The sequence below is a fragment of the Ptychodera flava genome, chromosome 1 (assembly GCF_041260155.1).
Source record: "Ptychodera flava strain L36383 chromosome 1, AS_Pfla_20210202, whole genome shotgun sequence".
NCBI lineage: Eukaryota > Metazoa > Hemichordata > Enteropneusta > Ptychoderidae > Ptychodera > Ptychodera flava.
The window spans coordinates 8,877,910-8,903,843 of NC_091928.1; the positions used below are offsets into that span (position 1 = coordinate 8,877,910).

General features: G+C 39.6%; 1 protein-coding gene across 1 annotated transcript; it reads left to right on the top strand.

Moving 5' to 3' along the window:
* The first annotated feature begins 3,075 nt into the window (after nt 1-3,075).
* LOC139129446 (retinal homeobox protein Rx2-like) lies at nt 3,076-17,631 on the top strand. Its single transcript, XM_070695080.1, has 5 exons — nt 3,076-3,605; nt 13,978-14,451; nt 15,060-15,220; nt 15,678-15,812; nt 16,884-17,631. The coding sequence occupies exons 1-5, from the start codon at nt 3,290-3,292 to the stop codon at nt 17,118-17,120; spliced, it is 1,323 nt and encodes a 440-aa protein (XP_070551181.1). The 5' UTR covers nt 3,076-3,289; the 3' UTR covers nt 17,121-17,631.
* The last annotated feature ends 8,303 nt before the right edge of the window (nt 17,632-25,934 follow it).

Consider the following 25,934-nt stretch of genomic DNA (forward strand, 5'->3'; position numbering starts at 1 on the left):
ATTTCAGGTGCAGCCAACGAACAAGGCACTTTTAAAAAGGTCCTTACTATGATTAGATATATTGTGCATGACAAATAATGTGAACTGACTAATTTTAAGTCAAGAGGGTAATTAATTAGCTGTTCATAATTTGCCCTCCCACAGAAAATTTTTCGACTTACCCTCCCACACTCAAACTTCATTTTTACCCACTCCCCACTTATTTTTGCCTGTTTCCCCTCCCACTGTGAATTTTTGAAGCTCCCTCGCCCTGTGGCGAAAAAAACTTGCCAATTTCCCCTGCCCTGGAAACAATTCCCCTCAAAAAGTTTTTCGCCAAGCCCTGTCCCCAGGACAATCAACCGATATCCGCCCTGCCCTACAAAAAAAAAACAATAATTGCTCCCCTACCACCTAAAAACATGTCCCCTGCCCTAGAAAAATTAAAATTTCCCCTGCCCTTAAAAATTGCTCCTGGAATAGCTTTTCGCTGAATAGCTCCGTTGGCTGCACCTGAGATTTGATGGTGTCCGATGAATGGTAGCCGATATGCATTTCGTGCCCGAGGCTCGTTCGGTCCTGTACATATACAGTAGATTTTCTCAAAGTTTGTAGGCATTAAACATCAACACAAAATAAATTGAAAAAGCAAATTCCGGCAGACTGTCACGTAATAGTACACGGTCTCTTGTAGAGTTACCGTGGTTAGTGTTAGGCGGAGGTGAACGGCGTAGGTTGGCCAGCTGGCGAGAAAAGACAATCGGCTGGGAGCCAGTCTAAATGTACAGTTTTTTTTGCTTCTGAAAACTAATCGACAGAAACAACTGCTGCAAATAAGCTCTTCTATCCTTTATCAACCTGTGTCAATAAATGGCAAATAGTCACTGATCATGCTATCTCACGTAACACTTTGTAATTCAGGATACACAGATACATCGATATCATATCGCGATAGCGAATGACGTCACCACCATGTCCTCTGACCCAGTGTGAAGGAACTGCTTGACGAGGAAGCCGTGTCGCCGAACAGTTTTGCCGGAGAGCCGCCCCTTCAAAGAGCACCGTCACATTGCATTTGGGATTAGCACACCGTATCGGTTGGTTTTTTATCAGATTACTGCCGTAATGCTTGTAAGTGCAACTGCAAAACTAATTAATCCAATTAAAGTGAGCTTTAGATCTTCGCCGACTTCTTAGATGGTCACCAAGGAGGCGCACTTCATATAACAAGGCGCAGTAATTGAAGTGGGTTTACCTATGGATTAGCGATATCACTGTGTGTTGTCTAGATGCGATGCACATCACATCACCTCTTGGCGTACCTACCGACGTATGAACCAAACAAGGACTTGAAAAGTAAGACCATACCAGCAAAACTGATACGAAAGTAAAACTCGACCACATTATATTTCCCGAACGTCACAGTCCCCTAATATCATAAACGTTCCGCATATAAAGTTTTCACCCACTGCTTCTTCCTTTGTAGACAGCTTGGTATGTCGTATTTATTTGCTATTTGGTGGCGCTGTGGCGATTGTCGAAGCCACATCTAACACAATCCTTCTGTTCATTGCAAAGGGAAGAGTCCCGTGGAATGGCTTTGTGAACGGGGCCACAACATCCGACAGAACAGTCGTGACCATTCCAGTCACGTGCACCCCGATTCTGATGTAAGCTACCATGGATCTGTATGCTGGGATTCATGCTGTAACTTGTGCATGCGGTGCGCATAACCCTAAACTTAATTGACGAACGGACTGCTTTTTTCACCGCGAAGGGTCAAAGTTGAACAACTGTTGAATATATTTGATTTCCTTACATTCATTAACTTACTCAAGCTACATAAAGTGACAACCCGATGACATTGGCAGACTTTTACTCTGAGACTCTTTGCTATGGCTACGAGAAGGTAAAGTTCGTGTAGTTTCTTCCAATACTACATGAGTATTCGCCTTGGAAATCATAAAACCGGTAGCTAGTGAAATTTTTTCAAGGCTTGATTGCTTGAAAAAGTCGTTGGGTTAAAAAGTAATAACAGGTGGGATCCGCAAATAGGCCTACGATCATGCGAAATAACTCACGCTGTTATTTCCCGTGTTTCGTCTCCTTAAAGCACTATGATCGTCGCTTAAACTAAACAATATCATCATTTCGACAACTTTGCTAAACTTTGCTGTATGTACCTTTGTTCTAAAAAAATCACCATTGAAGTTGTGAAGCGAAAGCAGCGTCTCGAGGGTCGCCAATCGGAGTTTTCTCCGGAGTTCAAAACTATCAGTCCGTTAAAGTTACAAGGTAGATATTTGGTAAGTGCTACAAGATCTGATGAGTGGAACGACCAGAATGAGGGGATATGATTATTTGATTTCATCGGACCAACATTTTTGAGGTGTGGTGGAAGGCTGAACCATCGTAGAGTCTACCAAAAATTGAGACATGTATGATGATGACGTCGACTCCGTTTTCGTCTAGTGGGTCAGACTGCCTCAGTCTACAAATTGATATTTAAAGCGCTGTGAGGACGCCCTTACAGGCGCCAACTTCGAAACTTGGCAACCAATTATTCGACTATTTACTCAACGGTTTTATGGTTCATAACACACACAATATTGACATCGAATTTATCTCGTCGGTAATGGAGTAATGATTTGTACATTCTCTGGTTACTAACCACATAAACTTCGTAAGGCAGACTTTCAACCCCGAATATGCACATGATCCAGGTTTTGAATGTCCCGTCTGATCACAGTTGTGGATTTTTGACCAGTAGGCACGACACACGCCCCGGTGTTGTGGAGTGCTAATTGTCGTGGTAAAACCAATTCGGGGTGGACAAAACCATTTGCAAGGTGGGGTGGGTGTGGACAAAGGTTGCAAACACGACTGATTAAACTTCATCGTGGACAGCATGAAAGACTTTCATTTCTCTCCCACGGATAATAACCGTGCTTAGTTATTTCATAAAGTGGGGTATATGACTGCCAGACTGGAGTGAAGGAAACGTTCGATGACGTTTTATTCTTTTTGACAATCACGTCTACCCTCTCACGAAATGGCACGGTCCCTTATCAAAAATTACCGAATAAATAAAACCACAGTACATCTCGCATGCCGACGTAAGACACGATTGACAAAGTGATCAGTAAATGTTAGAACAGCCACAAAATTGGTAAACCGTCAGACGTAAAGCTTCGTCAACCTCCATAGGTCTACTGCGCCTCCAGCGAACACAGCATACTTCAGTAGACTGACTTGACGCCGCCGCCCTGTGCCTCTTTACCGGCGGTCTGTGTACAACACGCACCCTATTATGGCCACTACCAAGCCTACACTCCGTTACTCCATCGACGAAATATTAAAAGAGGACAACGGCAAGGCGCCGGGGAGGATTCGTGGACACCAGCGCTCCGACAATGTTACGAGCACCACCGACAGCTCCCGGGCCGCCATCATGGCGACAGGTGTGCCGATGGCCCAGCACGGCGTCCACTATACGTGGCCGTACAGTCAACAGGTTTACAACGATTACCTGGTGCAGATCGGAAAGCTCGGAACGATGCCACCCGATTATGGCCTGCTTTATTCTTCGTTCACCGCACAGCCGCCTTTTCTCATACACCCATCAGGTAAGCGAGGTACTTCTACTGCCAAGTTCTCTTAACAATGTAAAACTCATCCACGTTTCACTGCAGCGTACCCGAACAATTTGCTCACGCATTCTACAAGCGTAATATAACTAATAAATTCGCAAACGATATAATCATAATACAAATTTAAATTTAGCGACAGAATACTGAAACTTGAGGACAAAAGCACGAATTACTCTTGAGAGAAAAAACTTAGGAGCGCAAAGACATTAAGAACTTCAAATCTAAAACTTTAACACAGTGGCGAGAGGCCTTACTGTGTTTTACTGCATGAACTGAATTTTTGCAGTTACCTTAGGATGGCATGTCTTGAAAACAGGAGAAGAATGTCGGAAATAGCGAATTAATTTCAGCATACATTCCAAGATATGCGTATCGATTATTTTTGTCAGCCAACTGAAAGAAGACGGCAGAAATTTTTCGCTGTTGTGTATGTACTTTAGGGAAAGCACGCTGTGTTCTGACAGTGTCGTGAGAAATCACACATAAGACTGAACAATTTTACAAGTTGTGTTTACGAAAACGTGCTACCGTTACGACAACTTCTAAATTGCATGGTGTCGCCTCCTGCATTGAGGCAGTCTTAAAGAGCCATAGCCGTGGTGGTTTCATCACAGTAAAGTACTATGACAGGAATTTTTTCACCAATAGGGCAGCAATTTTGCTTCAATAGTTTTCTTTCAACTTTGACAAAATCCCCCAAATACGAGAGGAGACTCATCTGAGTTCCTTTTTCTCGTTCAAGTATTTTGTGAATTTAGCGGTTTGTCGTTGTGTCAATTCAGTGTGCTTACAATGGCAGCCCTTAGGTAAAGCTTACAAAGGGGAGATAAGCTCTTTTACTCGTGGCATTATTTGTTGCATAAAAACCACAATGGAAATTTCACCCAGATCCACGATTCAATTGTTCCCATCAGGCAAAGCCCTTCAGAGTAGGAGGACATGTGTACTTACGCCATCACTATTCGAAAAAATCAACTGAGTAAAATATTTCATGTCCCCTAATTTACCGTTAATTGTTTTTTTTTTTCAAAATGCTAGTTCAAACGATATTGTGCCCCGGATAACTACGAATTCCACGTCTTTCACAAAGAGGACACACTCATTTGTACAAAGTGACATATTTTGTGCCTTTGTTTTGAAGAAAAAAAAACGATAATAAGTTTCTGTAAACTGTTTCGTTCGGTTTATTTATGAATGCAAGGCTGTTGAAATGTAGTGGTACGAATTGTAAAGCCATTCTGACTGCAATTAAATCAGCCATTTCCAAGTGCCGGAAAACCTACAAATGAAAAGTAATAACTTGAATATGCAGTCTCCACCTTTGGTGGCCAAATATTTTCCGATTATTTCGCATTCGCGTGACTCCCTAAACACGGTATTATCGAACGAGGCTGACATCATATCTGTTAAACCCTGTTGGCAAGGCGGGAGACAGTTCCGGCTAGTGAATGATTTTTACGAAAATAAAATTGGCTTTGAAATTTGTCACATTGACGAGCTCATGACAAAATTTGCATAGACGTAGTTTAGCAGAGAATATCTGACAGTGTACAATATTTACTACTACACACCATTCGGCTATTGTGACGTTCCTTGTTCGGGGCGACTTTAAATTTTGGGCCAAAAGCCTTAGTCATATCGTGTCCTGTGCCATTCTTGTTCTGTCCTTAGCGTGACGTCACGTCTAGCCTGTATTACGAATTGTCTCTCTTTGACCTGAAATTCGCCATGTCTTTTATGAGGGACAATTCTTATTTATGTCGCAATTAAAAGGTGTTGCCAGCCCGTGACAGTGATTTTTTATGTCTTTTGATGGCAATCTCTCGTTTTCAGACATTTTAACCAAAGCAATCGGCATGTTCTATAAATTGGAAACAACTTGAAATGTCTCGGCTAAGGTACGAAACTCAGAACGACATTTTGTGTTCACAGTTTTTGAATGCACCGGTTTTGAACATTTCTCATACAATGATCTTTTGCACGATGAACAGCCTTTCATGATCAAACGATAAAATAACTTTGGAATATAAAAATTAAAAATAACATGTTTCATTAACGAGGACTAAAACATGTGTTACCTCTGCGAGGGAAGGCAAATATGTACTTAAGTTTTGAAATTTTCACGCCGCGTTTCGTTTAGTAGCGAAATGTGAGAAGGATGATCACCTACAACTTTTTGCAAAGTTGGAATAAGATACTGCAGCTGGGACGAAGCGTCAGACAGTCTATGATCCTTCCCAATAGCCGTTCCTCGCGAACGTGTCGTACCATCGTATTCGACAGGAATAGGAGCGTAACAGTTCATATACTGAGCGGGAAACAAAAAAAAGTTGAACCTGTAATTTCGATCAAAAAAGTGACTGGGATGACAATAACAAGTGTATTGCATTAAATTACATCCCTAGGTACATTAAATATCTTTCGGAAAACAACACATGTCAAAACTTTACTGGAGTACTGAAGGATAGTTCTGCCAAACGACGCAATAGTTCGCCTATTATATACGAACAAGAATTTTCAGATATTTTGAAGGATATTGATACGACTGTCAATTGAACAATGTCGATATATTCAAAGAAAACAAGGATGAAAAAAGGTTTGTTTTTAAGCACGTGACTTAAAACTTCGATCTTAGATATTGCATATTAAGAATACCTTATTTCAAACTTTAAGTTGAAATTGCTCTCTGAACTAAACGTAGTGTCGTTTGGTTCTTATCTGTGTGATACTAGTCAACGTCATGAATTGTAATAATTCGCATCATCAGTTGATCATAGCGGTGCGTATGAATGGCTGACAAAGTGGTACGAATGCTTGACAGATTTGATCGAACAAAAAATTAATTGGCTTTGATCAAAATCTTTGGAACTTGGATCAGTACACAAACGTAATTTTAAACGCAAGAATTGTCCCAAGCTTGCAGTGAGCGTTTTCTTTTTACCCGAACCCGTCTGTAAATGACTGGAGTCCAACGTGAAGCAAAACGTCTGCTACGATGCTGCACTAGTTTGCCGTCTATTCTCATCGACATATGTGACAAAGTCATGACAACATTGCTCTCTCTCTCTCTCTCTCTCTCTCTCTCTCTCTCTCTCTCTCTCTCTCTCTCTCTCTCTCTCTCTCTCTCTCTCTCTCTCTCTCTCTCTCTCAAACATTGTAACAATGAAATTAAATCAGTGCATGTATGGTTCGGTTTCATGCTTGTTGTTGAAGACTGGTTTGCTGCTTCTATCGTTGTTGTCGACTTCGTTGTTTTGTCATTGTCTAATCACACGTCAGATTTAACTATATAGCCCGTTTTGTCCGATCCTTCAACGCCATTTTTACATCTTTGCTGAAACATTTTTTAATTAAAAGACAGCGAGATACATGTGCATATATACATGTGCATACATACATACATAGATACATACATAGATACATTCATAGATACATAGATACATACATTATACATACATACATACATATATACATGCATGCATGCATGCATACATTCATAGATACATAGATACATAGATACATAGATACATATATACATGCATGCATGCATGCATGCATACATGCATGCATACATACATACATACATACATACATACATACATACATACATACATACATACATACATACATACATACATACATACATACATACATACATACATACATACATACATACATACATACATACATACATACATACATACATACATACATACATACATACATACATACATACATACATACATACATACATACATACATACATACATACATACATACATACATACATACATACATACATACATACATACATACATATGTATACATACATATGTTTGTACTACCTTCAAAATGAAACTGCCAGGTAGAAAGATATTATAATTAGTTAGATAGTTTAAGAAGTCCCGTGGCATATAAGTACGGAGATGTTTACCCGTTCGGGACACCTTGTACCACCACAAAGCAGTCGTTCAAGCTGGCCACGTTGTTATTGTAATTTTGTATTTGTTTCTTGAGCCTGGTAAATTATCCATATACCTGAAATGATACTGACTATTTGACCTGTTTTTGATGTCATATTACATTGAAGATTCACCTTCCTCCATGAGCTTCCAAGTCTGCATGCGTTTATGTCTCCTTCATATCCCCATTCTGCCATTCTGGCGACCTCCTCTCACTCTATCTTCAGCCTCCCCCCCCCCTCCCGCCCAAATATTACCCATGATCCGTCTTGATATTACTTCATCTGTCCCTCTCCCGTCTCCGTGCACATATTTTTAATATTCTGTTGGCACTCACTGAATTTACTCACAGCAAAGAAGCATGACAGAGAAGCGACAGCACGCTACGTTCAACGTCTAATCGGAAAAGCCATAAAAACGATCCATATTTGTTCCGAACATAGCACTTCTATATCTGGTGACGGTGCACGCCTGTAGTGACGTATTAGCACTAGAATTACCCACGTTTATTATATCTACTCGGCCAACCTTGGATTATCTGTAATGAAGTCAATTCTCATATATTACAATGATTTATAGTTTCACAACTGCATAAAGCCCCATTAAGAACTTTACAATCCCGTAATTACACTACGAGAGTATTGGCCCTTCGCCGGATCACCGCTGCAGCGCTACAAGCGACGGGTTTTTTTAATGAGTCTTAAAAATGATGAACGGCACATTCGCTGGCAATCGGCGTGTAAACATTCGATGTGGAATCATTAGTTGAAATCTTCCGGTGGAGAAGTACACTCTTGCTGGAGTGCTACAAGGACATTATTGGTTTTACCATCCGCTTCGGCTGCCGCTCTGGAGTGCGTCGCGGCCAATTGCAGCGCGTTTCCATAGAGACGAGGCCAATTTGCGGCGGTATTATCGGACGGCCAGCGAGTTCTTTTGCATGGTGCTTGCTGCCTAAGTGACGACTCTGCTTTTATGGAGAGTCAGTTTGCTTTAAAATTCCGGTGGTGATCATTAATATCTTCAGTCAGACATTTATTGCTGGCGAGGTCAGGGAATCAGTGCAATTTTGGATCATTCTGTTCTAAGTGTTGTTCTGATTTTCTCCGTATTTTCGAAAAGTAGCGGGGCTGTTTTTGAAGAGAATGGGCAAAAGTCCCAAACGATATCGCTAATTGGTAGGGTTTATCCCCATCTAACACACCCAGGGTCTTTAATGAGTTCGTGGTGCGTCAAGGGTTACGTTAGGGTAATGGGTTACGCTTAAAACCGTCTGGACACTTGTAAATCCAAATCGTACCATTCAACTACAGAAGCGTATATCCGCCTACCAACGCTCCGTGTGTACGTTTCTCTTGCTCCCCGTCTCAACCTGTCTGTCTGTCTCTGTCTATCTGTCCTGTCTCTGTCTGCCTGTCTCGTTCACCACATTATATTTGATGACAACTACTATCAATTATAACGAATTCTGAAATAATTTAAATTTACGACTAAATGCAAGATATTCTCAAGTCTGAAAAAAAGTATCGATAGTGTGGCTAGACCAAAGGAAAGGTAATTCAATGTTTAATCAGACACAAATCAGCGCGCCCTGGCAGTATTCCACATAACTTACATGGCATTAAAACACTACGCGCCTGACATCATTTAGACATGACTAGACGGTCAAAATGCATACCTTTCATCGCCCTAACGTGTGCTAGGACGTCAGTGAGTGACCGCATTTTACGGACATTGCATTCGCAGAGAACAAAATATGCGCTGCACGTTGATTATTCGGACAATGAAGATCTCCACACCTGTGAGCGTGCGTTCGTGAATGCGCCTGCGCGTGTGTGTGCGCGCGCGAAGCGTATTCGCTTGACTCAAGAACAAACGCCACTAGCGTCAAAAACCAATTTTTGGAGGTGGAATTTGTGGATTGTGTTAAAGGCGGAAATTCCGCGTAATATTGATAAAGACGGAAGCTACATCCCCCAATTTTGGGTATTCAACTATTTTCCTAATTAATGAGCCCGTTTTACGCAAAAACTAATAAAGATCCCTCTGGATGGTAACGTCTTCATCAAATCATCACTTTTGTCAAGGAGTAAACTGGGTGAGAGGTCGAGGGTAAATATTAGCCAATCAATGCAGCGCGCTGTCTTCAGATAGTGAACGTAATAAACCAGAGTGTGCCTAGCAACCGGCATCCATTCTAATTAGGGATCCAATTTCATATTGCTAGGTTTTGATGAGAACAAGCAACTCACAGCTCGGTCGGTAGATACCTACAATCGGGGTGACAGAGATAACACAATTAGACTCCAAACTCTTCGGATCGCACGACTGTCTTCTATGAAACCCCGGTATCTCTTAAGAGACCGCCGCATCGGCGAGTCAACAGCACGTCTTTAACAAATATAGCTAAAGCGTTTAACGACTTTTAGTGCTCGGCGTTTGTATGGGTCGATTGCGGGCGATAAGGTTTGTTTGGGTTAGGGCGTGTGATCGCTTTGATTACAAGTTGTAAAGAGACGTTTTATACATCCATGACAATTTTGAGCGTGGCGTGTTTGTCATTAGGTTGTGTAAGTCCGGATGTTACGTTGATCATTTCGTCGTCCATACGTACAAGGCAGCCAGACACCTGTTGATTGTTTGAGTTGCAGACGCGTCGTTTTCTTGTGTTGTTTCAGACAGACGTCGGTTTCTCGTGTTTGTCTTTCAAGGACAGGAAGAGATTGGAAAATATGAAAATATGCAAAAGTTTGGACTTCAAAAATTGAAGGAAGCTAGCTTGACACATAAAATGACTAAAGTGTACGTGTGGTCCCATGGTTTAGTAGTTGTGCGAAACAAAAATGAACATTACCTGCCCTACGAAGTTAAATCACAGATAACCGTGGCATTCTACGTGATCGTGCACACTGAAACAATGAACCAACAAAAGTCACGGTCTTACATAGAACATGAAAGTCCTCTTCTCTAGAGATCAACTGTGGCGTTCATCGGATTCTTTGATACTGATAGTTTTGATACATGACATAGCCTGGGCGTAAAGGTCACAGTGATCGGCTAATGTCATCTGGGTTACCAGAATTGTTTGTCACATCTACACTGTGAAAACCAATTTGAAAGTTGTTGCTGAAGTTGCTCGTCTCACCACGAATACCAAGGTTGCCCAATATATAGTCAGTAAATTTTCAAACTCTACCGAATTTATCCAGCCAGAGTAAGACATTGTTTCTTAACTAAACTTACAGAGAAAATATTCTTTAAAGGAAAATCTCTAGAAGTGAAACACACGTACACTACACTGTACAACACGGGTACTGTATTTTGTGGACTTTGTGATGATACCCACGAAAATGACCATTGACCATGTTCTGGTGATGACAGCCCCGAGTTCAACAGTTCAAAAGGTCAATGATTCGAATTTCTTTGAGAGATTATGTTGCCTCACACACCATTATAAAAACATGCGTTTGTCTAATGGAACAGTGCAGTCAGTTCGATGATGAAATCCATCAACGATAATTAAAATGGTGCAGAAAATACACCATTCAGTGAATTTGCTTCTGTTTTGGTAGAGGCTTAAGTTAATTGTCGACAATTTGGTACGCTCTATTGATCCGAGGACAATCGACAATTCTTAGCTTTTGGGGTATTTTTGGAAACTGTTAACTCTGTATTGGTAAAAATATTTCAGTTACTATCGACAGTCACGTCTCCTGTAAAATTGGTTCAAAATACGCGTTTTATTAAGCTTTTTACGACCGAGGTGAAGGAAAAAAACCCATCATATGAAATCAATAAAATCCCAATAGGGGATAAGATAAGATAGGGATGACATCAATTATATGTGAGTGACCTTTGGGTTAGTGGGTGACAGTCACTGATTGGAGCGTTACGTTCGTGACTCTGTACAGAGTGAGAGACAGTCAGGCTTTGATTTCTTTGACGACCTCGTATCACCAGAGATTCTTAGTGTGCTCAAGTTTCAATCCCTAAGTCTCCCTTCGTCCAACTCCTCCCCTCCCCGGCCCCCTGAGCGACCAAATGAAAGAATGAAACATGAATGACGTTTACTTATATTTTCGCCCTTGTGAGTTGCTTGATATTTGAGCCCGGAGCCTAGACTCAGCTGATGACATACAACAACTTTAAGTTTCCCGATTTCGTATCTTATAAACGCAGAGAATTGTGCATTTGTTAAGATTCCGTTTCCAGAAGTTGGATGTTTTATATATACCGCTCTTTCCGAATACAAGATTTTTTCTACTAGTACAAAGCAGGGCGTTTCCTTATTCCGTAATTATTGTTTTTCTTTCAATGGTGTGTCAGGGTACGCGGTTGGTAGTGGTATAAGTCACCACAGCTGTTACTTTGAAACGAGAAATTTCATGATTTCAGAACCAGTTGAAAAAAAAAATCCCAAAAAACAAAACAAAACAAACAAGAGAACAGTGCATAGTGGTTACGGTCAGCATAAACGAAAGAAATCAAGACTTTTGTATCATGTATAAGATCCCTTCCGTGTCATCTTACGACTTGAAAACATGTCTGCTTTATCATTTCAGCGACACCATGCGTGCATGTTAATTGGCAAACCAAGTAGAACGGAAAATACGTCGATCGATCGATCAATGTTGCAATCGGCTCTTTTTTTCTCCTTTTTTTAACGAAAGTTAAAATTACTCACTAATAAACATTTCATCAGCCACGTGAAGCGTCATGTCCGCATAACTGTAACTAAGTACAGCAAACGGAACAAGTGCAGAAGAATAATGGGAAAAGCAGGCAATTTGAAAGAAAAAACAAAATGTCAATGATGCGATATAAATAAAAGGTGCTCAAGGCACATCCTTTACCTACAAGTAACGCCAGGCTTGAACATTTTAAGTACATAATCATCAACTGTGTTCCTCTGATAAATAATGTACAGAGTATTGATTCATGAAGACCAATAGTGTTTGAGTTCAGTGCATGAGATTGAAGGGCGACCTAAACCATATGACGAACAACTGAATTTCCAAATGTTGCAAAATGTATGCTTCTCAAACGAGCTAACACTTTGTGGTGTATTGTCTTGCAACAACGTGAGAAATACATTTTTCTCCAAAATTCCTTTTCTCTTCAGTAAAAGTTTTACCGGAGTTTCATCTTGGCCACAAATGCGACGTTCCCCATTGATTTGAATTACAAATTTCGGCCATGCTTCCTGTGATTAGACCGGGCCGCTTTCGTGGAATATCTCAATTTAAATCACCCCTGTTGCTTACGATTCTTGTCGAATTAAAATTACTGGATAAAGAGGTTTTGTAAAGTTTTAGATAAGTCCACTTTTGGCTACTTCGACCTTTGACCTGATGCCATCTCACATCCTAAAATTCTAGTGCAGCAATTTGATGTTGGCATCACTGTTCGGCAACTCAGTTCATAGTTCTCAATTTAAATCTGTAACATAATATTTGATCTTCTGTCAATCTGGGATGGAATTCTAGTTTAGTTTTATCGCATAATCTGTCTTAATTTCCTCTTGTAAAGCTCCGTTTGTACCTACTCTAACTTTTGAAATTATTTACCGCTCTTTCAGCCAATAAATAATTTCCTTGATATTGAACACGCCCCTGAAAAAGCGCCCTCAAACGACGGACTCTACACTGTACGAAACACAGTGAAAACTATAGTCTGTATTATCTCATTACCTATCCATAGATATTAGCACGCCAACAACCCTACCGTGATGAAAGAAGAGCCGTTATGCGACAATATCGATCCGAAATAATCAGAAACATGTTCAGCAAAGCTTAAACATTTCGAGGTCGTTTTCCAGTCACCCGAATACGCATTGACTCCAGGTTTCAACTCTAACTTTGTTCCCTTTGCCAATTTGCCAAGTCTAATTAAATCGGATGATTGTTACCTGCAGTTTTTATAGAGATTCAGCATAATGTAAAAATGCCAAACATGCCAACGCACAAAGTCTTAATCCCGTAAAAAGCCGTAGAAAACGCAGCATTTTCGTAAACAGTCGTACACACCACATCAGAGGTCCTTGGGGAGGGGGGGTCAAAAAGTGAAAGTGTAACGGTTTGGCGATTGAGTAACATAAGTTTTAAAATTATATCTTCTAAGAATCAATATTGATTCACAGTGTAGTGTCTATGCTTTAAGATTGAACTAGGATCTTTAGTTTTGCAGCTGTAACAACGGAGTTCACACATGTAGAGGCTGGTTGAGTTGACGATCTGAATGCTGCATATCAACGTGCTTTGGGGAATAGAACAAGGATCTGTGGCTAACAGTCAGACAAAAATCGTAAAAAGAATCATTGTTACTTTTCGCGACCAATTTGTGAATTGTGATGACGTTGCATTTTCGCCATTATCTTTCTCTGTCAGGTTCTCTGCTTCAGTCGCCGATATCACCATCGCAATATCACGGATATCACGTGGAAACATCAAAGCATCCGAGACGCCTTCCTTATCACTCCGTTGTCAGAGATTCTACAAATCTATCGCCGAGGCAGCAACATCCAAGGAGGCGATCTCCAAAACTTGACAAACAAGATACTGAACAATCGCAAACGAGTGACCAAGACATCAGCCGCGATGAAAATAGATGTACGCCCTCTAGTGATGATATAGGCTACATTGATGTGGTGAGCAATACCATGGAAACGGAAACTCCAACTGCTGAGATTGAAAACTTCTCAGAGCGCAAAGACGAACTTCCTGAACGCGAAGAGTCGAGACAAGAAAGAACACGATTTGAGGAGAAACGCAAGAGGGCGCACGATCATCTCGCGGATCACGATTGTGATGAAATCGATGACAACAATAACAATTATACCGACAGCACTGATAGACACAAAGGTATTTGATCTACACATTTAAAATGCTTGAATTGCAGAAATATGGACTTCACATATGTTTGAGAGAGAGAGAGAGAGAGAGAGAGAGAGAGAGAGAGAGAGATGAGAGAGAGAGAGAGAGGAGAGAGAGAGAGAGAGGAGAGAGAGAGAGAGAGAGAGAGAGAGAGAGAGAGAGAGAGAGAGAGAGAGAGAGTCATTCTTAGAGAGTGGGAGAGAGTCATTCTGAGTAAGTCAGACAGACAGACAGACAGACAGAATGACTGACGGACAGTCAGAGAAAGACTGAGACAGAGGAGGGAATATGTAACATTTGTTTGCTCGTTGGTGTCAAGTGACCAGAAACATCTAAGTTGTTCTTGTGTTGTTTAAATATATTTTTTTCGATTAAATTCTTAGTTTTTATGTCTATTGAGGATGATGACCTCATATAGGTGTTGGTCATCCGAAATGAAAGTCATGAACCGAATTCAAAGAAAGGGTAGAAACGTATGGTTCGATGGATGAAAAATTGATGTGGTTTTTGGTTCTGGAACATATTTCACTTCACCTTATACACGTGACATTTGTGGATGTATAACTTAACCAATTGTCTTTGGTTTTTCCGTCCAGACGTAGATATGTGCCGAAAGACAAAGCGACGAGCGCGAACAACATTTACACCAGACCAGCTTCAGGAGCTTGAATCGATATTCAAGGTTACACACTACCCGGATGTACACACGCGAGATCAGTTGGCCAGCAAGACAGATCTACCAGAGCAGCGAGTACAGGTATGTATGAGTCAGCGCTGAGGGCGCTCGCGAGCTGCTTGTGGCACACAAGTTGCAGAACTCATATACACTCTCTCTCACGATACTGACAGAGCGTAAAGACAGACATAAATTTGCAGTGCAATATTCTGTCTCGTCAAACAACATACAAGGAAAAAGGAACGCGTGAGATAGCTTAATATAAGTCGTGCAACGAGTTTGTTTTTGAACTAAAATAAATCCAATAAAAACATTTAGAACAGAAAATAATTCAAATTTCAAAAAAACAAATAAACACTTCCCAAAATTGTCGTCAGAAGCATAAATTTCGTAACATGTGTTATGTATTACAGTCAGCAAATGTGTAATCCACGTCTAGATATTTTGTGGAAATGTCTCACGACGTAATTTGCTGTGTTAACTTTTCTTGCTATTGCGATATCCGACTATCATAAAGTTTGTTGTTTTTACATTGCAGATTTGGTTTCAAAACCGACGCGCCAAATGGAGAAAGTATGAAAAGCTGGGAAATTTTGGTGGTTTGCAAGATTTGACGGACCCTGACATCGTACCAGCCCCCAACTCTACAGCAGCTCTGCCACTTGACCGTAGCGTTAAGTACACGACCATCACAATTCAAGCTATCTATAGTTCTACATTTGTCATCGAATTATCAGACATTTAAGGTTCACTTTGCGTTTTGATCCACTGCTGTCGCGCCTATTTTCTTTATCAGTTTCCGCATTGTTAGGGCTTCTCCAAGATGGCGTCTTCTATTATTAATATGCACAACAATATACGGATAAAAATTTTGACAAGGCTTTCGGGACTATCGCGCAGTAACATGACTGGAAATATCACTTTCAGCGATACAACCGATTCCTTTGCAAATTCCAGCAGTAAAAATCAGTTTACAGAAGCAAGACGAAAATTTGCCAATTGTTTTGTCTGTGCCTGGATCTGTCACTTGTCCTGTGCTATATTTACGTAGCAATCAAGATTCTGGGCGCTAATTTTTAATCGAAAGATCGGGGAATTGTTTTTTGATCGTTACTTCTTGTGGTGAAATTATTCAAATTAATATGTAATATACTAAACATTTTAGCCTTGTAAGCCTATAAATTCAGATACATGGCATATTCGGGAGTTGGGAAGAAGTTTGAAAACGCCTTTCTCTTTAGTTCAACAAGCGATTATTAAGGAAGATTCTCTCCGAACGTACATGACAAAAATACAGGGCTGCTCTCATCCCATGTCACCTACAAGGGCGACGCCCTTTTTATGCTATTGCCGTGTTTTTAGTATACGATACCAAACTACCTGACTGCATGAAAAAAGCAGAGGAAAATTGTTCACAAGCAACTATGTGCCTTATCTGTTCAGACTTGTACAGTGCGTACTTGTGGCCTTACAAACTTACACTTTCTGCTGTGGTTAGCACATTCATTCATTCATTCATTGTCAATTTTGTTGTTTCTCAAGAGAACGTAAATGTGGCTGACACAGTTAGTCTAATTCGACATTTACAAGGCCGCCTATACTGTCTGTGGTTAAATGTAAATGCCAGGGCCAGCACACAGTCCAGTTCCTTCGATTACAAAATGGACGCAAAGGGTTGTGGGAAGAATGAACTTTTCTGTTTTAATTTAACTGAAACTTCCATTTGATCCCTGTCCCTTTTCAGTGTGAAATCGATAGCGACCTCAGCCTACACCACGGGACACTGACGGCTGACTACGGCCAGATGATGTCAGCAGCCGGCATTACAATACCTCCACCACCGGCTATTCCCGCTCTATCGCCTCCAGTGGTGACCTCTTCGAAGCCAAAGGAAAGTGGCCGCCAATGTTCTAGCATTGCCGCTCTGCGATGGAAGGCGAAGGAACACGAAACTGCCATAGAAATGCAATATTTTCGATGATTCGACGGGTATAACATGCAGATAAATTATGGACACTTTTCAGTGACACCTCAATCATCAGTACAGAGTAAAAAGCAACTACTGTCATAAGTATACTTAAACAATTTAAAGTGGAGGTAGGAACTTCCTCCACGCCTGTACAAAAATGTAATTGTAAGACATGAAACAGACGGCCTGTTTCTTACTGAAATAGACTGATTCAATCGACGTGAGATTCACCGTGACGAATGATAAATTTGATTGGTCAGTAACTCTAATAGGACAGCAACAGATACAACCCCGAACTTTTGGCATGGAATTATATGTTAATCTGAACAGAGAGGACGGTGTTTGAAAGAGTGGATATTTCTGGTTGAAATACTTATACTATAGACCCAACACCAACGGGGAATCCTTTTCCAAATAATTTCTGTACCTGAGAATTCGGAACAACCTGTAGTGTATATCTCCCAAGGGAGTTATTAATCTGGCCGTTGTTGGTGTCCGTGTTGTTGTTTTGCTAATAAAATTGAAAAAAAACCCGCTAATTTGTGGTTGCTGTGTTAAAGCATATTAATGTCCTTGTAAATTGAGCTTCCGAGCTGGATATAGGGCCTACCAGACAAGTGTTGAGTTCTGGTTACACCCATTCAATATCTACATATTGTTTCCTTTGATTATTATTTGCTGACTCGAAGAACACTAATTCGCCAATGCTTTTATTTCAATCGTTATTGATGTCAATGTAAATTGAACACGATTGGAACTAATTTTGGATAATTGGATGGTGAAGTAATGTCGATTCAATCTACAAATGTTATCTCATCTGCTTTTCTTTTTATATTACACACTTGTTTTTATGAGTAATTTGCGATATTGCAACATTCAGCTATATGGCACCTAACACTTTTGAGAAATTTGCAAAATATGAAAATCCAATTATCCCAAATTAGTTCCAATCGTGTTATTGGGATTCCATAGCTTGAAATACCAGATAGGTATCGAGTTCCGGAACGAACATTAGGAATGTTCAGTGCTTCAGGCCAAGGAGGGGGCGGTGGATAAATGTTCGCGGACATGAGAAAGTGACTGACCCTCCAAAGCCGGGTGACCCCTTATTCCAACTTTTGAAAACAGGTGACCCCCGAGACAAAGGTAAAACAATACACACACACACACACCTTAGTCTCCTAGACACACAGTCTCCTAGTCTAGTCTCCTGATGAGTGAGTATCGCGAACTCACGAAACAACGTTGTAGAGATGAAATTGTAAACTCAATTCTCCAGCAACATATATATCTCGCTTCTACTTTGTATTGAGCACTTTGTATCGGACAAGTCGAACCGCATACTTCGTGTATATATATATATATATATATATATATATATAATATATATATTATATATATATATATATATATATGAAAGTGTGAATACAATATAGTGAATAAGCTGTAAGTGCTTGCAAAACCAGATGTCCAGAACTGTTGTACATACATTGATATCAATCACTAATAGCAAAGAGAGTACAACAGTAAATCATACACTACAGTGCCAGGTTAATGGTGGTAATGATGCAATTTATGGCTGGTATGATGCTTTGCAATACAGACTTTTAATTATTGTTAATAATAATTTGCAAACATACAAATATATCATATATATCTCCAATAAATTAAAGTTAAGCGCCCGAAGGGTGTGCCGAAAGCTGCACATGAATGATGCAACTCATGGCTGGTACGATGCATTTTAGGCAAGTATGAACTTCTCCCCCCATCAAGCATTACAAAAACACGGTGACTCCCATCAACAATGTCAAAAATAGGGTGACCCCATGCATACCCCCGGCTGAAGAAACTGACCAGTCCCTCATTCGGAGTGTTGACCGGCACCTGTCAATAGCCAGAAGTTGACTTTTGACCCACTGGACATTTATTCGGCAAAATTGACCACATTTTCTTTAAAAAACTTATTTTCACTCGGTTTAATGATCAAACATTTCTTTGCTGTGTAGAAATTTCCAAGTAAGTGCAAGTACCTTACAAATCCAACATTATTACGTACACATTCATAGGAAGAAGAATGTTAAGCCCAGCCCTTTACTCATTGCCTGTCCTGTTCCATAAGGCTTTGGAAGTACGATTATAGGTCCATTTACATGTATTTGAAACGACTTTAATATAATTGCAACAACGGTAACAACGAATCCAGGTTCTTCAATTTTGTCTGTAAACAAAAAACATAACAACCGTGTGAGCAAAATAGCTTACTACATTTCAGCGTTGGGGTGCTTTTTCGCATGGCTCTTTGTTATTTAATACTGATTTTAACCGCATACTTGCCAATTCACAGAAATATACATACACATATATATATATATATATATATATATATATAATATATATATACATATACATATATATAATATATGTGTGTATATATAATATATTATATATATATATATATATATATATATATATATATATATATATATATATATATATATATATATATATATATATATATATATATATATGATAAAGCTTCTACGACGCTTCTAATATAGCAAATAGCAACTACTGTACTAGCCATGTGTTTTGTTACTATCGTGGGACGATATTTTCACTCTTATTTTCTTGTTGAAGCCCCGCCGACTACCTGTAACTCTTGAAATTCGTTGACCTGAAATATGTCTTCTAATCTATTTTGGTTTTCTCTGAATTCTACCCTCTGCGGGGATATTTCTATATAATCCCCCGTATTCCGAACGAGTGTGGCTGCGTCGCGGACGAGTGATTCCCCGTGTAGCGGCCGTATCCCTCCGAGCCGTAGGCGAGGGGGGATACGGCCGCTACACGGGGAATCACGAGTCAGCGACGCAGACACACGAGTGAGGAATACGGGGGGATTATATATTTATCACATGCATAGACCCAGTTTTCCGTGAATAAACCTTCCAGGAATGATAATTACTGGGAAAAAACGAGAGGGAGTATTTTACAAGAATTCATACGCTTGTGTTATGCGGTCGTGGCTGGGTCACAGCTGACTTGACTGCGCTCACTTACAATGTCGAGGTTGCTCCTATGGATAATTAACGTCTCTCGTAGGGCTTTTTCTGTGCGAATCAAGCGGAAATAGGAAAGACTATGGATTTTTAATGCAAGGTATTTATTTGGTACTTACTGTAACATCAATCTTAGTGAAAATTCATTCATAAAATTATCGGACGTGCAAGCGGGACGTCGCGACACTCAGCCGCGGCTACCGAGAACGGGTTATTTTTGTCAATATTCGAACATCATTCAAAGAATTCTGCTTTGCAAAGTTTGTATGAAATTTTCAAAATTACAATTATTATGTTTTACGAAATTATCAATTGTATGTTTAATATTTTACGAATAAAATGAGCTTGTTTAAATATAATGAAGAACAGTGTTCGGCTCTGACTCAATCGGTAAGACTACATACAAGCAGCGAGTCTTTCTTAGCTCAGACGCGAGGGGACGGAAGTTCAAAAACAAGGTACAATACAGGAAACGTAATGCACCTGATGCACGATATGCACGGACAAAACAGTAGCTTGTACCTTTAAATGCACTAATAACCTTGTGAACTCGTCGCTCTTGAAAAATAAAATAGCATTTCTTCTGATGAGTCTCAAGTCCGGAGTATCGTCATTGCTGTCAGAAATGATGTATGCTCCTCGCTTCATCGGCTCGCCCCGTGGGCTCGACTGGTTGACTGCCGTGGCAGCACTGATCGTGATTTTGAACTTGAAACCCGTCAATATTACTTCAGAAAACATTCTTACTGCTGCAGGGATGATTGGAACGTGTCTTTGGTTATCGGCTATGCTTATTATGTTGTTTGATGGACATCGAGAAGGGCAATTTTGACGAGGTAGACAACACAAAATGCCGGTAACATACCGTATTAAAATGTCAGCAGTGTATAAATCAAACGTTTCAATCGCAAATCAACGACGAAGAAACACAAATTCATAAAAAACTTAGTATCGACGGTATTTTGTATTCTATACATATATTTTAATACTCCATATTTCCTTACGTTTCATTACCCACCCACTTTTGCATTTCAGGGATTTGAAAATAAGTTCTGAACAGCTGATTTTTTGTTTACGTTTTAAAAGTAGTCCGGATCCTATATCCACCACATGTGGAATATGGATTCATCGTAGTCATATACCTATAGTGTGACGTCACTCTATAGGGATAACTAGGTCTATGTATGTGATAAGGACTTTTAACTGCATAAGGAAACCATTACTTTGAGAAACATTTTGACGAAGTGAAAAAATTCAAATTTTAACAGTCATTTTGATTTCCCGCCATTTGCAAAAAATGGTAATATTTATGAGGAACTAGATTATGTTTATGTTAAGATTTCAGTGCAGATATGCCAAGTGTCCATCGTTTTTGCTTTTCCGCATGGGGATGTTTGGTCAAACATTTAATCGCAGTGTAATCCTTATCTTGTTCAAAATTGCATATACAGTCTCAGCGGGTAGTAAATAATAAGTGTGTACACACAACCTAAATTACTACACTCACATTAACTTATTTTATCTGGAAAGTAAGATCTTAAAAAATATAATGCTAACAGATACAGGTAGTGTGGCTTTAATGTTGGTAGACTTCTTATAGTGGTACTCTGTTCCTGTTTGTCCCTACCTTTCGCTGGCTGCTATTTTTTATTTCTTAGCCTGCATTTACACATTAAAATATTAAGGGTATGCTGTGGGACATTTTAAGTGACCGAAACGAAACTGTCTCTGACTGATGTGAAATATGTGTTTGGTTGTCTCTTAAATAAAAAGTCACAAAAATAAGTTTTATGGAAAAACCGCATTATTTTTTTTTTTTTGGGGGGGGGGGTTCTCATGCCTCTTTGTTCTATGTGTCAACAGAAACATTACTGTTGTTTTTAAAGAGCAGTGCAAAAATTATACTGAGCCGCTTGTTCCAATGCACAATATTTAGGAATTATAAAACAGCCCATCGACAATTTTTTTACAGTGTTCTCTAGGAGCTACAGGAAACTAAACGTTTGAACTTAAAGTTGTAAGACTAAATGACAGTTATGGATAACCGCACTGACACCAAATTGTGTTAATTATATGTTCAATTTTCCTGACAGTTTGGGCAGCCATCCTTGTTCTAAACCTGTTTCCTGTACTGCGGGAAAATATGTCAAGACAGCGCCCTCCTTCTTGAAGAGAAACGGGCGCGCGCACGCACAGACAGACAGGCAGACAGACAGACAGACAGACAGACAGACAGACAGACACACCCACACACTCATGCAGTATACGTGTATCGGTCTTAGTTCACATGTGTGTACACGAATTAACAGAGCCGACATAACAGCGAACACGGCCATGCCGCATAAACGATACTGAGCGGTTCCGATAAACCGATGTATTCTACCATTCCAAATCATTTTAGAGGTTGCTAAAACGACTAACGTGACGAGCTTCATTTACGTCATGCCCGTGTCACTTTTATTGTCAAATGTTGGTGGCTGGCGTAAAGTAAAGAGTAAAAGAACATTTTGGAATCTATTCAAACCAAACGAATATTAATAGTTTTATTCGATAGAAGTTATGACATCCCCTGTGAGCTTAAAATTAACTTCTGTGTAAACAGAATCATAATAATCCCCTCTCATCAATTCTGCATCGTTCCGTCTAAATTTCGGCTACGTACATTATACTACTTTGACATAAATTAATCCAGAGATTTAATAATAAAATTCGGGCATTTTTGAAAATGTAGACGACGGAGCCTCTTAACGAAATGGTGTCCTTTTTATCACCATCCGTCTAAATTCTAAAACGCAATCATATTAGGCCGATACAAAGGATTTTACATAATGATGTAGGAATCTTAAAATTATGATACTAGTAATACCGAAGTTCAATAATCTAAGCTTCACACTCTGAACTATCTGAAATCTAACAAAAAATGCATTATTTTTCAAAATTCTATCCTTTAGATGACAGACTGTTACTTATAAGAAGCTCTGTGCTGCGGTCAAATCCACAATTTCAATTGTGCAGCGGACAAGGGCAAATACAGACGTCGCGAGTGTCGAAGAGCATGCTTCTCATCATCGTCGAATCGAAGACGTGTGAAAGTGACTTAATAAATCATATACCACGTTGAGTATTGTACGTTTGAAGGGCATAAAGGCTTTTAATAATTTTCAAAGATAATATCACCATATTGGAAGAACGTCAGCAGGATTATGTACAATACTCTACTAGGAGCAACATCATGTGTTAAAGTCAGCTAACAGGCATATACTTGTTTGTATTGTGTAAAAACAGCCCCAGTGCAGTTACAGACCCACTGGACGCCAGTCATCTATTCAGGAAAAATTCCATTTGTTGAATTAACACTTTGAGCGCAAAAGTCAATTTTTGTCTCCTTTAGAAAATATACTCCAGTCAATATCTTGCAGATGTTTGTCGAAATTTTGATAAACAAACTGTAGCCAATGAAATGTGGTGACCATTTGATCCAAAATTATCAAAAAATTACAGAAAAAGTCATAAAGATTCGAAAAAATGTTGCACTAAAATTTTGGTAGGAACAATAACAGCACGCAAAGAGTTAAAAAGGGGGACGGGAACACTTTTAACATGTTGTGGCGAATTTTAAAATCACACAGAAATCACAGTAAGCATGCTAAAATATGTTATCATATCCCATTATACCAGGATGTATCATAAATTTGCACACAATCTTGAACTTGACCGAAATTAATTTTGTTCTCTTTACAACTTCCTTTCTCTATCGTCATTTGAGCTTTCTGATTACTGGGCTCATCACTGAATATGTCATCGTCAATTTTTCCTCTGACTAATAATAAAAATAGTGACAAAGACAGAAACTAATCATACATGTCACCAAATTAACAATGAGTTACGAGTTTGAAGCTGATAATGGAATGCATGTAAAGGAAAGTTGGTGGTTAATGTTGGGAATGGGTGAACCATGCTGGCCTTGTGGAACACTGCAGTAAGATTAAAACGATGGAAAAATTGTATAGCCTCGAGCAGTTTACAGCAGTATAGAGAAACGCCTTTGATACCGAAATTATTTTGAAAGTGCATAGTACAGGACATGACGTCGAGAGTGTCCATGACGGCATCAAAAAGAAAAACGCAGCAATTGGCTTTTTATGTGACTCAAATTTCATATCTCACTCCGACCTCCATATTGTATTGGCTAACTAGCAAATCTTGCACTGACTTTTAACTCTCTTGTAGTATAAAGCATGGAATGAAAGAGAAAGAGAGAGCATCCCTGACTGATGTGGAAATAGCTGACTTACCTGGATAAATGAATTATGATATATTCATGCGTTTTTGTTTTAAAATTAGCGAAACACAGATGTTATGTTTCTCTGACTTGATCACTTGAAGATTGTACTTGGGTAAGATAGCGTGTTTTTAACTTTTTATCTTTTTTAAAGCCCCACTGGCTGTAACTATTTAAATTTGTTAAGCTCAAAACATCTTCTCTCCTGGTTTTCTCTGAATTCTACCCTCTGAATGGATATATGGGCTTTTAAATCATTCCTTTGTGAAACATCTGACGAGTAAATTCAAATTTTAACGGTCATTTTGATTTCCCGCGTTTTTCAAAAATTGGTAATATTGCTCTGTGCAGTTTATAATATTTCAGTGCAGATAAGCACAGAATCCACAATTTTTGCTTTTCCGCATGGGGCTTCGATTTAATGTTTGAGCAAACATTTAATCGCAGTGTAATCTTTATCTTTTTCAAAATTGCATACACAGTCCCAGAGGGTAGTTCATAATAAGTGTATAGACACCCCTAAATTCGTACATTCTCACAAACTTAGTTTAGATGGAAAGCAAAATGATAACAATAACAAAAGATAAAGCGAGTTGGGCTTTAAGGAAACCGCTGTATCCAACGATATAGTAATCATTTTGTTACTGTGTGTTGGTACAACCGACCTTCCCCCATGTTCAAATAGAACAGTCCGTATGTTTGCGTATTGAGCATGCTCGGAAAACTCTCTTGGCGGCCATTATGATTTTATATGTGCTTAGTCTTAGAGTACTGTACGTATAGCTTGAAGCTAACAAATGGTAGCAGAGCATTGCAATGGCTCAAAACAGCAGTTATAAGAACCCTCCGGTGTTGGGACCAACAACGGTGTATGAAACATGGAAGAATGAACTCCAAGTATGGCAACTGATGACCGATCTGCGTAAAGAAAAACAGGCATTGGCAGTAACCTTATCATTGAGTGGACAGCAAAAGCCAAGGCGCTTGAAATCAAGGCAAGTGAACTTAACTCTGAGGATGGTATGACAAAGCTACTGACAGCTCTTGATAGTTTGTTTCTGAAAGAGACTGTAGACTTAGCCTATGAAGCCTACTCAAACTTCGACTCGTTTCATCGCCCAGAAAACATGCCAATGACAGAATTCATTGTTGAATATGAAAGACGATACAATCGATGTGAGAAGTTTAAAATGAAACTGCCAGATGCTGTCATTCAGACTTCTTGATAGTGCTTCTTTGATGCAAAGAGATAGACAACTAGTGCTAACTGCAGCGTCAGATTTGAAATATGAAACAATGAAGTCGGCACTGAAGCGGATTTTCTCTGGTACTGGTCACATGAAAACAGATGGGAGTGAGTCAGATTTTGGCGGGAAAACTGATGGCATCACTATAAAGCAAGAATCAGCATTTGTTACTCAAAAATTCAATGCACCAAGTGGAGAAAAGAGAAAGTTTCCAAAGTTCCAGAGGGGAACGAATCCA